The sequence below is a fragment of the Pongo abelii genome, chromosome 1 (assembly GCF_028885655.2).
Source record: "Pongo abelii isolate AG06213 chromosome 1, NHGRI_mPonAbe1-v2.0_pri, whole genome shotgun sequence".
Classification (NCBI taxonomy): Eukaryota; Metazoa; Chordata; class Mammalia; order Primates; family Hominidae; genus Pongo; species Pongo abelii.
The window spans coordinates 187,557,702-187,572,544 of NC_071985.2; the positions used below are offsets into that span (position 1 = coordinate 187,557,702).

The window sequence follows — 14,843 nt, forward strand, 5'->3', positions numbered from 1 at the left end:
CGTCTCAAAAAATAAAAATAAAAATAAAGAAATAAAATTTTGTGTTAGATATATACATCTATATATATACTCACAAGTATGTGGTATTGAGTTTGATGTAAAATATTTTTGTTCACCGTAGGCTGGGATCAAAACAGTTTGAAAGCCACTAATGTGACACATGAGGGTCAACGGTGAAAAAAACTGGACTTTTGAGTTCTTCCTTCCCCCAAATAAGTATCCCTTCAGTGCCAGGCTCAGTCATGCAGACTCAGAAAACGATTCGAAAGAACGGCAGAGAAGCACCGTGCCAGGTGTTCGGCTCGTCTCTCCTTAACACTGAGATCCGCGGCCTTCTTGGGACACCACAAGAATCAGAGTGCAAGAGGAATGGAAAGGGCGAGCCAGCCGGCCCCAGCAGGCAGGAGCAGAGGCCTTGCAGCTAGGCTGTTGGTCCGTTGGGAAGCAAGCCGAAGCCCTGGGCCCCAGCAGTGGGCACTGAAAGGCGCCAGCTGCCCCGTCTCCCGCTAGCGGAAGAACCTCGCGCACGCGCAGTGAAAACCCAGGGCCCGCGAAGCGTCAGAAGCCCGTTCCCACCGCCCGGCTTCGCCTCCAGTCCTCGGGGGACTGTACGGCCCAGTCACTCCCGCCTAGTCACCGCCGCCAGGTTTTCTCCGCCCTCTCCGGCCGGGGTTGGTCGCGACTGCGCACGCAGGGCCTGAGCGGGCGCCGGAGGGAAGGGGAAGCGGCGGGTAAGGAGGGCCTGCGTTCGGGCGGGTCTGTGACGGGGTTGGGAACTTCCTCTTCTACTCTCTCCGGCTTTCCGGACCTCTGAGGACTGGAGTGTGAGAAGCCTCTAGAACTGTGTATTTCCTTGTCTTTCCTCCTGCAGCCGCAGGCCTTCCTCCGACAGTCTAAGTGTCGCCCTTCCCAGACCTTCTCGTCCGGACCGCTCCTGCCTCCCCCGCCCCAACTGGGGAATCCTGAGGCTGTATCCCCAGTCCCTCTGTTGTCGCCTTGTCTGAGATCCCTTCTCTGACCTTTAGGTAGCGCAGTAACGATTATTAGCTTTTAGTGTAGCAGAAGTTTAGAGCTAGCTCTCTAGGTCGGGCCCCCAACTCAAGCACGGGGGGCTCGCTATGTTGCCCAGGCTGGTCTTGAACTCTAGGACTCAAGCGATCCTCCCGCCAGGACATCCCAAAGTGCTGGGATTACAGGTGTGAGCCACCTTGCCCAGTCAACAATCTGCTTTTCAAGTTTGGGGCACGTGAGGCATGCAACGTCACAGAATTGTGCTCTTTTCCTTTGGAAATATGGTCACTCCACATGCCACCTTTTGGGATGACGTTCCTACTCCTCTGACAGTGGGATGGTATCAGCAGTTACTGAGAAGCATGGTAACACTAGTATTTCTGTTGTCTGCCACCCGAATGGATATTCAGTCAACTCTTTATTGTAGCAGGAGGCAGCATTTTAGCTCAGTGGCTGTGCTTGATGCCTTGAAGTAGGGGACAGAGGAGGTATCTTGTAATTAAACAACTAGGGTTCAAAATGTGCTGACAGAAATGTCAAACAGAAAAGGCCTGACAGTCAAGTCATGTTGATAATGGTTCCAGGTCACATTTCTGTGTAGGGCCAAATACATGCTTTCTCTGCCCCCACTCCCTTTTTTTTTCCTTTTTGTTTTGAGACGGAGTCTCTCTCTTGCCCAGGCTGGAATGCAGTGGCTCCATCTCCATTCACTGCAACCTCTGCCTCCCAGGTTCAAGCGATTGTCCTGCCTCAGCCTCCCACGTCACTGGGATTACAGGCGCCCACCACCATGCCTGGGTAATTTTTTGTATTTTTTAGTAGAGATGGGGTCACCATGTTGGCCAGGTTGGTCCTGAACGCCTGACCTCTGGTGATCCACCCGCCTCAGCCTTCCGAAGTGCTGAGATTAAAGGCGTGAGCCACCGCACCTGCTTTTTTTTTTTTTTTTTTTGAGACAGGATCTTGCTCTGTTGTCCAGGCTGGAGTGCAGTGGCACTATCTCAGCTCACTGCAGCCTCGACTTCCTGGCTCAGGTGGTCCTCCCACCTCAGCCTCCCCTGAGTAGCTGGGACTACAGGCCTGTGCTATCATGCCTGGCTAATTTTTTTGTATTTTTAGTAGAGACAGGGTTTAGCCATGTTGCCCAGACTGGTCTCAAACTCCTGGACTCAAGCGATCTGCCTGCCTCAGCCTCCTAAAGATCTGGTTTTACAGGTATGAGCCACTGTGCCCAGCCCCTTTTCACCCTCTTTAAAAAATTTATTTTTCACTTCAATTTGGGTGACAGAGTGAGACCCTGTCCCCCAAAATAGATATTTTTTAATTTGGCACATAATGATTGTTTTATATTTACGTTTATGGGGTACCGTGTGATATTTTGATACATGTATATAATGTATAATTATCAAATCACGGTAATTAGCATATTCATCACCTCAAACACTGCTTGCTTTTATATGCTAGTTATATGTAATATGTTGATATTCTGTAGATGGTGATATGAAGTTATAGCAGCTACCTTTGAACCTCTCAATCAAATTTCTCAATAAGTTAATTCCTAGAAAGTGATGATAATCAGCCTTGTTATTTTGACTTTGATAAGTTTAAGTGCTATAAACGTAACCATTTTTTTTCTAACATCAGCCCACACTATAAGTCTTATTACCCATTGTCATTGATACCTAAATTACAAAATCTTAGTCATCTTAAATTTCCCTGTGCTATTCCATATGTCTTATATTACAGGATCTCATGGTTTTGTTTGTTTTTTTTTTTGAGACAGAGTCTTGCTCTGTCGCCCAGGCTGGAGAGTGGAGGGCAGAGGTGTGATCTCAGCTCACTGCAACCACCATCCCCTGGGCTCAGGTGATTCTTGTGCCTCAGCCTCCCAAGTAGCTGGGATTATAGCCCTGATCCACCACACCTGGCTAATTTTTATATTTTTAGAAGAGACTGGGTTTTGTCATGTTGGTCAAGTTGGTCTCGAACTCCTGGATTCAAGTGATCCCCACGCCTCAGCATCCCAATGTGCTGGGATTACAGGCGCGAGCCACTGTGCCCAGCCGTTTCTTTATTTAAAAAGTAATTTAGGATGTGTCCGGTGGCCTAATAATTCCTATGCAGTGTGATATGGTGGAACAGTCCTGGATTTAGAGTAAGAAGGCCTGGATTCAGATACTGAGACTGTCATACTAACATTGTATCCTTGGGGAAACTTTGAGCTTCGGTTTCCTTTTCTCTCATTTTAGATAAGATTATCTTTTCTTCTCACCTCTTAATTATTGTGAGAGTTACCATTGACATAATATGTGGAGAAGCTAAAAGTTAAAAAAAAAAAAACCCAACCTAAGCTATTGTTATTTCTCCTTGTTCTGATTCATTTCACAAACATTGGAAACCTAACATATGTTATATACTGGTGCTAAAGCTATGAAAGATAGTACCTGCCCTTAAAGGGCTGTCTTTCAAGGAGCTTTCAGAGTGTGTGTGTGTGTGTGTGTGTGTGTGTGTGTGTGTGTGTGTGTGTGTGCGTGCACGCATGCGCGCACTAGGAGTAGGGTGGTAGGGTATTTGATAAGGTAGACCTGTGCTATAGAATGTAAAACCAATAAGCTTAGGGTGAGCAACAAACTCAGATGAGTTTGGGACCATATTTCCACAATTCCAGAGGAGGAACGGGGAAAGGTTCTTGGAGGAAGTTATATCTGAACAGAGTCTTAAATTATAACAAGAATCCCGAAGGGCTTTGTGTGCTACGGGAAGTGTACACATTGAATGATTTTAAGCAGTTAGACTGATCACAACTGCTTTTTGAAAGTTCCTGTTGTCTGTGATGTGTGCTCTGTGATGTGTGCTTTGTTAACTTTCTGTCTTCGTGCTTTATTATTATTTTTTTTACTCCATCAAAAAGTGTCCTCTCCTCATACCTTAATATTAACTGTTTATCTTTCAGTTTCTAGTGCAGGTCGCGTTTCTTGTGCATTCTCCAATTATTTTAGCTTCCCTACTTATTTCATTCTCTGAAACCATATTAGAAATAGTAATAGTACCACACTTTAGTCTTTATTTGTTTTGTGTTTGTTTTATGTCCTTAAGTAGATTTTAAGTATAGAGAATGTTTCTTATGTGTGAATAGAAAGCATGTTAAAAAATTTTGTTGCTTGATCTCTTTGTATTTTGTTTTTCAGGGTAGTAACAGATTATGGGCAACAGTCCTTTTAATTAATCTACCGTCATCATGGCTAATGAGGGCTGTCCCAAGGCTGCTGATAGTCCTTTTTCATCAGATAAACATGCCCAACTCATCTTGGCCCAAATCAATAAGATGAGAAATGGACAGCATTTCTGTGATGTGCAGCTGCAAGTTGGACAGGAAAGTTTTAAAGCTCATCGGCTGGTTTTGGCTGCCAGCAGTCCTTACTTTGCAGCTTTGTTCACTGGAGGAATGAAAGAGTCCTCAAAAGATGTTGTACCGATTCTAGGAATTGAAGCAGGAATCTTTCAGATACTTCTAGATTTCATTTACACAGGTATGTTACATGAGCCTGTTGCTTTGACTGAAGAATGGTTCAATCACTCATGCACTAATGTGGAAATATAAATTGATCTAACTTATCTAGAAGGTAATTTAGCAACATGTTATTATGTGACTGAAAATTTCATATCTTATGACCCAGTGCTCCTTTTCTAGGAATCTGAAGGAATTAATTAGTGATGCAGGCACATATTTACAAACCAGGATTTTATTGTAACATTATTATTATTATTTGATTTTTTTTTTTTTTTTGAGACGGAGTCTCTCTCTGTCAGCCAGGCTGGAGTGCAGCGGGGCGATCTTGGCTTACTGCAATCTCTGCCTCCCAGGTTTAAGCGATTCTCCTGCCTCAGCCCCCCGAGTAGCTGGGACACAGGTGCATGCCACCACACCTGGCTAATTTTTTTTTTTTTTTTTTAATTTTTAGTAGAGACGGGATTTCACCATGTTAGCCAGGATTGTCTTGATCTCCTGACCTCGTGATCCGCCCGCCTTGGCCTCCCAAAATGCTGGGATTACAGGCGTGAGCCACTGCACCCGGCCTGTGACTTTATTTATAGTAGTATATAATTGAATAAAATCTTGTCTCAGTAGGTTTTATGGCTAAATAAATTATGATACATGTATAGATCTCACAAATGAGATCTAACAAATCTTAAAATATATGTATACTATTATGGAAGAATGTTTACAATATATAAAATTTAAAAAATCAGGATATAAATAAACCCCTATTTTGTTTGAAACAAAACCCAAAAAAACTTATATGTATTTACACATGAGAAAGCAACCAGAATGTTTGATAGCATTTATCTGTAGGTAATTTTTTTCCACAAAGTGTTTATAATCAGCATATGTTATTTTACTCAAAACTATTTCTTAAATGTTTTTGAAGAGTTTTAATAACATTAGAGAATGTACACAGGGGCACAGTGGTTCATGCCTGTAATCCCAGCACTTTGGGAGGCCAGTGTGAGAGGATTGCTTGAGGCCAGGAGCTCAAGACTAGGCAGGACAACATAGCAAGACCCCATTTCTTAAAAAAAAAATTTTTGTTTGAGACAGGGTCTCTCTCTGTTGTCTAGGCTAGAGTGCAGTGGTGCACTCACACTTCAGTGCAGCCTTAATCTCCTGGGCTCAAGCAGTGCTACCATCTCACCATCCTGCATAGCTGTGACTACAGGTACGTGCCACCATGCCTGACTAAAACAAATTTTTTGTAGAGACAGGGTCTCACTACGTTGCCCAGGCTAAAAAAAAAAAAATTTTTTTTTTTTTTTTTGAGACAGAATCTCACTCTGTTACCAGGCTGGAGTGTAGTGGCGTGGTCTCAGCTCACTGCAACCTCCACCTCCGAGGTTCAAGCGATTCTCCTGCCTCAGCCTCCCGAGTAGCTGGGACTACAGGTGTATGCCACCACCCCAGCTAATTTTTATATTTTTAGTACAGACGGGGTTTCACCATGTTGGCCAGGATGGTCTCGATCTCTTGACTTAGTGATCCACCTGCCTCGGCCTCCCAAAGTACTGGGATTACAGGCGTGAGCCACTTCGCCTAGGAAAAAAATTTTTTTTTAATTAGCTGGATGTGTGGCTTGTGTCTTTAGTCCCAGCTAACGGGAGGCTGATGTGGGAGGATCCAGGAGTTTGAGGCTGCAGTGAGCTATGATCAAGCTGCTGCACCCTGGACTGGGAGACAGAGTGAGACCCCATCTCTAAATAAAATAAAACAACTGGAATGATGAAGAGGGGAGTAGGGGAAGGGGAAAGAAAGAGAAGGCACACCAAAACGATGTATAGTCTTACAGGATATGCAACAAATATGCATAGAAAAAAGATTTGAAAGGCTGAGATGGGATGAGCACTTGAGCCCAGGATGCTGAGGCTTCGGTGAGTGATGATCATGCTACTGCACTCCAGCCTGGGCAACAGAACAAGACACTGTCTCAAAAAGAGAGAGAGAAAAACTATATGAAGAAAGACACTACAGTGTTAATACAATGTATTTCTGTGTATGGAAAAATATGTTTTTCATTTTAGTTTTTCTGTCTTAAAGTTCTTTTTCCACAGTGAATATATATTACGCTTTTTTTTTTTTTTTTTTTTTGGTGACGGAGTTTCACTTTGTCGCCCAGGCTGGAGTACAGTGGCACAATCTTGGCTCACTGCAACCTCTGCCTCCCAGTTTCAAGCGATTCTCCTGCTTCAGCCTCCCAAGTAGCTGGGATTATGGGCTTGCACTAACATGCCCAGCTAATTTTTGTATTTTTTTTTTTTTTAAGTAGAGACGGGTTTTCACCATGTTGGCCTGGCTGATCTTGAACTCCTGACCTCAAGTGATCCACCCACCTCAGCTTCCTAAAGTTCTGGGATTACAGGTGAGAGCCACCGTGCCCAGCCTCTTTTATTTTTTATTTTGTGAGACAGAGTCTTGCTTTGTCACCCACGCTAGAATGCAGTGGCAAGATCATTGCAGCTTGACCTCCTGGGCTCAAGCTATCCTCCCACCTCAGCCTCCCGAGTACTACCATGCCTGGCTAATTTTTAAATTTTTTTTGTAGAGATTATGTCTGGCTATGTTGCCCAGACTGGTCTCAAACTCCTAGGCTCAAGCAATCCTCCCACCTCAGCCTCCCTGGTAGCTGAGACTACAGGCGCACATGCTACCACACCTGGCTAATTTTTTTTTGAGGCGGAGTCTTGCTGGGCTTAGTGGTGTTCACCTGTAGTCCCAGCTACTCAGGAGGCTGAGCCAGGAGAATTGCTTGAACCTGGGAGGCAGAGGTTGCAGTGAGCAGAGACCATGCCACTGTACTCTAGCCTGGGCAACAGAGCAAGACCCTGTCTCAAAAAAAAGACAACAAAAAAAGGATGGGTGTGGTGGCTCACGCCTGTAATCCCAGCACTTTGGGAGGCTGAGGTGGGTGGATCACCTGAAGCCAGGAGTTCGAGACCAGCCTGACCAACATGGCAAAACCTCGTCCCTACTGAAAATACAAAAATTAGCCAGTTGTGGTGGTATGCACCTGTAATCCTGGCTACTTGGGAGGCTGAGGCAGGAAAATCACTTGAACCCAGGAGGTGTTGGTTGTAGTGGGCCAAGGATGCACCACTATACTCCATCCTGGGTGACATAGTGAGACTCTGTCTCGAAAAAAATAAAAAAATTAAAAAAAGAAAGTGAAGCCCTTGGAAAAGAAAGTGGTATACATAGTTAAGTATTTAATAGTTTCTCTTATGTTATAGATTATTGGTTATTCCTAATATTAAAAACTAGCGTTGTGTATAATCCCAGCACTTTGAGAGGCTGAGGTGGGTGGATTGCTTGAGCCCAGGAGTTTGAGATCAGCCTGGGCAATGTGGTAAAACCCTGTCTCTAAAAAAAATACAGAAAATTAGCCGATCATGATGGTGAGTGTTTGTAGTACCAGCTACTCGGGAGGCTGAGGTGGGAGGCTCACCTGAGCACGGGAGGCAGAGAGTGGGCCAAGATTGCGCCACTGCACTCCAGCCTGGACAACAGAACGAGACCCTGTCTCAAAACAAGCACAAACAAAAAATGAACATTGTATGGCATTTTATCATAATTGAAGATAGAGACCTTGTCTTACTCTCCCCAGTGCCTCAGTAAATGTCTGTTACATGCATATAACCTTATGTTAAAAGCATAGACTTTATTTGTTGTTGTTGCTGTTGTTGTTTGGTTTTTTTCTTTCCAACTTTTAGGTTCAAGAGTTACATATGCGGGTTTGTTCCATGGGTAAATTGTGTGTCTTGGGGGCTTGGTATGTAGATAATTTTGTCCCCCAGTTAATCAGTATAATACCCGATAGGTAGTTTTTCAATCTTTACCCTCTTCCTACCCTCCACTCTCAAGTAGGCCCCAATGTGTATCCATGTCTTCTTGGTGTCCATGTGTATGCAATGTTTAGCTCCCATTTATGAGTGAGAATATATGATATTTGGTTTTCTGTTCTTGTGTTAATTTGCTTAGAATCATGGCCTCCAGCTCCATCTGTGTTGCTGTAAAGCACATGATTTCCTTCTTTTTTTATGGCAAAAGCATGGACTTTGATGTCAACCCCTACCTTGCAACTTGCTTTACCATACAACTTGTGGACAAGTTACTTAAACTTTGATTCTGTTTCTTTAATATGAAAATAAGAAAAATAATAGTATCTACCACATGGGATTATAATAAGAGTTAAATTAGCATATAAAGCAATTAATGCTGCACCTGGTTCATTGTAAGTTTTTCATAAATGTGTTAGGTATCGTTATCGTTTAAATTTTGTGCTCTTTACTCAAATCCTTGATTGCCTTTTTCAGCGTCTGTCTACTCTGCAGGCATCAAACTATCAGTGAAATCAAGTATAATACTTTTTGAATATGGTAAGCCAATGTTTGTTTTTATTTTATTGGCAATTTTGTCTTCCTACTTCTCTAGGTATAGTGAACATAGGTGTGAATAATGTCCAGGAGTTGATTATTGCAGCAGACATGCTACAGTTGACTGAAGTTGTTCATCTTTGCTGTGAATTTCTGAAAGGACAAATTGATCCACTGAACTGCATTGGAATTTTTCAGTTCTCTGAGCAAATTGCCTGCCATGATCTCTTGGAATTCTCAGAAAACTACATTCATGTCCATTTCTTAGAGGTTCATAGTGGAGAAGAGTTCCTGGCACTTACGAAAGATCAGCTGATCAAAATTTTGCGAAGTGAAGAGCTTAGCATTGAGGATGAATACCAAGTCTTCTTAGCTGCAATGCAATGGATTCTGAAAGATTTGGGAAAAAGAAGAAAACATGTGGTGGAAGTGCTAGACCCAATTCGATTCCCTTTATTACCTCCTCAGAGACTTTTAAAGTATATAGAAGGTAACTTTTTTGCTATATATCAAATTAGTTGATTAATTATCCAGTGATGTGTTCTCTGAAATGTGGGAGAATGTTTTCATTTTTTGGTTCAGTAACAGACATTTATTGAATGATTAGTCTTTTTTTTTTTCTTTTTTAAAAATGTATTGAATGATTATGTAAGATACAACTTTTGTGTTCTGTGGGTGAGCAGTAGTATTTTAATATTTCTACCCACTATTTTTATCAAAATCTTTCTTGAGATTGATTACTAAGGCAGATTAGTGTAACAGATAAAAATTACTGACAGAGCTACTAACATAACCACTGCTGTTGACAGAACCAGTTATTTCAGTTAAGATTTCCTCTTGCTACTCTGAAAAATTAAGCAAAACCTAACACTTGGAGAAAATGCATACACTAAAAATAAAAAAACTCAATGAATCCTATAAATCCTTTCATTATAAAATAAATTTGGTATTGATATACAATTATGGCCTCTGAGTAGTCTTTGAATCATCTTTAGATTCTAAACTTAATTCTGAAAATATGTTTTACCATAGTATAAAATAGTTTTTATGTTTATATTAGAAAAATGATGTTTAAATTTATTTCTAAGAATTACTTTAGGCCAGGTGCAGTGGTTCACGCCTGTAATTCTAGCACTTTAGCAGGCCAAGGCAGGCAGATCGCTTTAGCCCAAGAATTCAAGACCAGCCTGGGCAACATGGTGAAACCCTGTCTCTACAAAAAAAAAAAAAAAAAAAAGGGCAAAAAATTAGCCCAGCATGGCAGCATGGTGGCATGCACTTATAGTCGCTGCTGCCTGGGAGGCTGAGGTGGGAGGATCACCTGAGTCCAGGAGGTCAAGACTACAGTGAGCCAGGATTGTGCCATTGCTCTCCAGGCTACTTTAGACCTGGTTTTGAGATTTGAAGTTTGTACTCTTGTCATGCACTGAAATATTAGTTTGCTATTGAATTACAAATGATTTTATTACAAGTTAAATACACTACTAAGCATTAACAGTGTAATTCTGTAAATACATAATTTAAAATAATGGGTTATTAGTTTTTCTCCACTCTTAGCAATGTTAACATAATTTCGTAGGTTTTTCTGAGTGATATCTTGTTTTACTACATATATAGTTGATTGTTATTTGCTGTAGTTATGTTGTATAAGTCTGCTGCAAACATGGAATTAGCAAATACTGAACAACTGCTCCTAGGGGAAATATAGGTTTAGGTTCCTGCAAGCCTGTAGTCACAACATTTTTGTCACATAGTCAATAGAGCCTTGTTTTATATAGGTTTTTTCTTGTTTGTTTTTGTTTTTGTTTTTGTTTTGAGATGGAGTCTTGCTCTGTCGCCCAGGCTGGAGTGCAGTGGCGCAATCTTGGTTCACTGCAAGCTCCGCCTCCTGGGTTCACACCATTCTCCTGCCTCAGCCTCCCAAGTAGCCGGGACTACAGGCGCCCGCCACCACGCCCAGCTAATTTTTTGTATTTTTAGTAGAGACAGGGTTTCACCATGTTAGCCAGGATGGTCTTGATCACCTGACCTCGTGATCCACCCGCCTCGGCCTCCCAAAGTGCTGGGATTGTAGGTGTGAGCCACCACGCCCGGCCTATATAGGTTTTTGTCTAAAACCACCTTATTTATTATATATTATTGATTCATTAACAATGAACTCATGACCACCAGTCTATAACTCATCCCTGAATGAAACTTTATCTAACATAGGTATTTTCTCTGTAAGGCACTTCATAGCTTTCTTGCACTTAGGGACACTAGGTAACAACTGAACATTATGGTTAGGGGCCATTTTAAACAGCAAAATTACCAACAAAAAGCACAAAAATGCAAAAAAAAAAAAATGACACTAAATAGACTGTGGAAAAGGATACTTGTTTATAGCATAAGAGCTGAAATGAGAAGGCAGAGTGAAACTTTGACCTCACCCAGAAAGTACATGTAGGGTGATTTAAATTTTTTGCCACTCTGTGCATGTCCGTGAATGACTGCAAAAGAACAAGTGCAGTAGTCCCCCTTTATCCATGGGGGATACATTCTAAGAACCCCCCAGTGGATGCCTGAAACTGTAGGTGGTAATGAACCTAATGTACATTATGTTTTTTCGTATAAATACATACCTATGATAAAGTTTAATTTATAAATTAGAGACAGTAAGAGATTAATAATAGCTAATAATAAAGTAGAACAATTATGTTCATATTTGTAATAAAAGTTATATGGATATGCTTTATCTTAAAATATCTTATTATACTGTCCTTACCCTTCTGGTGATGATATGAGATGATAAAGTACCTATGTGATAAGATGAAATGAGGTGAATGACCTAGGTATTGTGTTACAGTGTTAGGCTGTTAATGAAAACTAATGTAAAACTTAAGAACTGTTTATTTCTGGGCCAGGCACGGTGGCTCACGCCTGTAATCCCAGCACTTTGGGAGGATGAGGTGGGCAGATCACTTGAGCCTAGGAGTTCAAGACCAGCCTGGGCAACATGGTGAAACCTGTGTCTACAAAAAATAGAAAAATTGGCTGGGCATGGTGGCATGTGCCTGTAGACCCAGCTATTCATGGGGTTGAGGTGGGAAGGTCACTTGAACCCAGGAAGTTGAGGCTGCAGTGAGCCAAGATTGTACCACTGTACTCCAGCCTGGGTGGCAGAGCCAGACCCTGTCTCAAAAAAAAAAAAAAAAAAGAATTGTTTTTTTCTGGAATTTCCACTTAATATTTTGGAAATATTAATGGGTAATTGAAACCATGGAAAGTAAAATCGCAGATAAGGGGACTACTATATTAATTTTGGGGTTACAAATACATTTTAGCAAGTAGGTATATTCACAAATAAGGAATACATCTTATTCCTTATTTAATTGTGTATAGGAATACACTATTTAAATGCTTAAACAAGGGAGAGAAATTATCCAGACACACATTGGCATGAATCAGGTGAGAATTTAGGAGTGGGACAAAAGCTTTCATGATTGAGTTGGTTTTTCCAAGTTTAGCAGACACAGAGTACTAACAGAAATTTCTTCTGCTAGGAGCAAGGCAGTTTCCCCTAGAAATGGGACATGTTTTCCTACAGCTTTTTCTTTCTTTTTTTTTTTTTTTGAGATGGAGTCTCGCTCTGTCTGTCGCCCAGGCTGGAGTGCAGTGGCGTGATCTCGGCTCACTGCAACCTCCGCCTCCTGGGTTCACGCCGTTCTCCTGCCTCAGCCTTCCGCGTAGCTGGGACTACAGGTGCCCGCCACCACACCCGGCTAATTTTTTTTTTTGTATTTTTAGTAGAAACGGGGTTTCACAGTGTTAGCCAGGATGGTCTCGATCTCCTGACCTCGTGATCCACCTGCCTCAGCCTCCCAAAGTGCCGGGATTACAGTCATGAGCCACCGCGCCGGCCTCCTACGGCCTTTTAAAATTATAATTTATAATTTATAATTAGACACAGTAAGAGTGTCTAATTCAAGTCCTGAAGTGTTTTTTAAGCATACCCAGTAGTTATCATCTAGTGGTATTTCAGTGAAGGAAAATACTGCAAGGATCAAGGGAGAAGTAAATTGATTTTTTTTTTTAAGGCAACCATAATATTTTTCAACTTTGAAACTTTTCCTCTTTGATCATATTGGAGAAAATATAAGCAACTTGTATAGAAAAATGAGACTATAAAATTCAGAGGGAGCAAAATCTTAAATGGTTAAGTTATATTACATGAAATGTGTAGATTTTTTTCCATAGTATATATATTATTGTACTTACAACTGAAATAATTTAGGCAATTTAATATTATTAGATATTTGATTATATGTCTGTTTCTTATATTTTAGAGAATGATTTTACTTATCTTTAAATGGAATATGCTCATTATAAAAAGTTTAGGTAATACAGAAATATAAAAACAACAGTAAGCTCGGCGTGGTGGTCACAACTGTAATTCCAACACTTTGGGAGACCAAGGCGGGATGATCACTTGAGACCAGGAGTTTGAGACTAGCCTGGGCTGAACATAGTGAGACCCTGTCTCTACCAAAAAAAAAAAATTTTTTTTTTTTTTGAGACGGAGTCTCGCTCTGTCACTGAAGCTAGAACGCAGTGGTGTGATCTTGGCTCACTGAAACCTCCGCCTCCTGGGTTCAAGTGATTCTCCTGCCTCAGCCTCCCCAGTAGCTGGGACTACAATCCTGTTCTACCACGCCCAGATAATTATTTGTATTTTTAGTAGAGACAGGGTTTCACTGTGTTAGCCAGGATGGTCTTGATCTCCTGACCTCGTGATCCACCCTCCTTGGCCTCCCAAAGTGCTGGGATTACAGGTACCCACCACCACACCCGACTAATTTTTGTATTTTTAGTAGAGACGGGGTTTCGCCATATTGGCCAGGCTGGTTTTGAACTCCTGACCTCAGGTGATCCGCCTGCCTCGGCCTCCCAAAGTGCTCAGGCGTGAGCTACCATTCCTGGCCAATATTCTTGAATTATAATGATTCTCCTGTGTCTCCTCTCCTCAAACTTTGTAAGGCATAGTTTGGATTTTGGGTTTTTTTTAAATGACTTGCTTATTTATTTATTTATGTTTTTTTGAGATGAAGTCTCGCTTTGTCACCCAGGCTGGAGTCAATGGTGCGATCTGAGCCCACTGCAACTTCTGCCTGCTGGGTTCAAGCAATTCTTCTTCCTCAGCCTTCTGAGTAGCTGGGACTACAGGCGTGCACCACTATGCCCGGCTAATTTTTGTATTTTTAGTAGAGATGGGGTTTCACCATATTGGCCAGGCTGGTCTCGAACTCCTGACCTTGTGATCTGCCAACCTTGGCTTCCCAAAGTGCTGGGATTACAGGCGTGAGCCGCTGCACCTGGCCATGACTTGATTTTTCTGATTGAATGTCTAAGGAATTCTGTTTCATTATTCTTGATTTGTTTTGAAGTTGATCATTTTTTCATTAGACTGCCATGTATCTTTTCTCTTTGAAATTTTAGTTTTTCCTTCACTTTGGGGAAATTTTCTTGTGTGAAATTTCTAAATACTTTAAATGTTTCAAGGCCAGGCATGGTGGCTCACACCTGTAATCCCAGCACTTTGGGAGGCTGAGGCAGGCAGATCACGAGGTCAGGAGATTGAGACCATTCTGGCTAACACGGTGAAACCCTGTCTCTACTAAAAATACAAAAATTAGCCAGGCGTGGGTGTGGGCGCCTATAGTCCTAGCTACTTGGAAGGCTGAGGCAGGAGAATGGCATGAACCCAGGAGGTGGAGTTTGCAGGGAGCCGAGATCGCACCACTGCACTCCAGCCTGGGCGACAGAGCAAGACTCTGTCTCAAAATAAATAAACAAATAAAAATACTTTAAATGTTTCATTTGGTAGTCTTTTTCCTTTTATTGGAACTTCTTTGTCATTCATATTTATCATC

At 41.8% G+C, this 14,843-nt stretch overlaps 1 protein-coding gene across 5 annotated transcripts in view; it reads left to right on the forward strand.

Moving 5' to 3' along the window:
* Nucleotides 1–520: 520 nt before the first annotated feature.
* The window catches only part of IPP (intracisternal A particle-promoted polypeptide), a 54,370-nt gene continuing 40,047 nt past the window's right edge, over nucleotides 521–14,843 (forward strand). For 3 of the 5 annotated variants that reach the window (XM_054535522.2, XM_054535509.2, XM_054535505.2), the window contains exons 1-3: nucleotides 530–731; nucleotides 4,200–4,541; nucleotides 8,993–9,424. In XM_054535522.2, coding sequence (XP_054391497.1) covers nucleotides 4,250–4,541; nucleotides 8,993–9,424 — 724 coding nt within the window. In that variant the 5' untranslated portion in view covers nucleotides 530–731; nucleotides 4,200–4,249. Of the gene's footprint in view, nucleotides 732–4,199; nucleotides 4,542–5,631; nucleotides 5,730–8,992; nucleotides 9,425–14,843 lie in introns of those variants that run through there. The other 2 variants (XM_024247370.3, XM_054535517.2) reach the window with 2 other exon arrangements.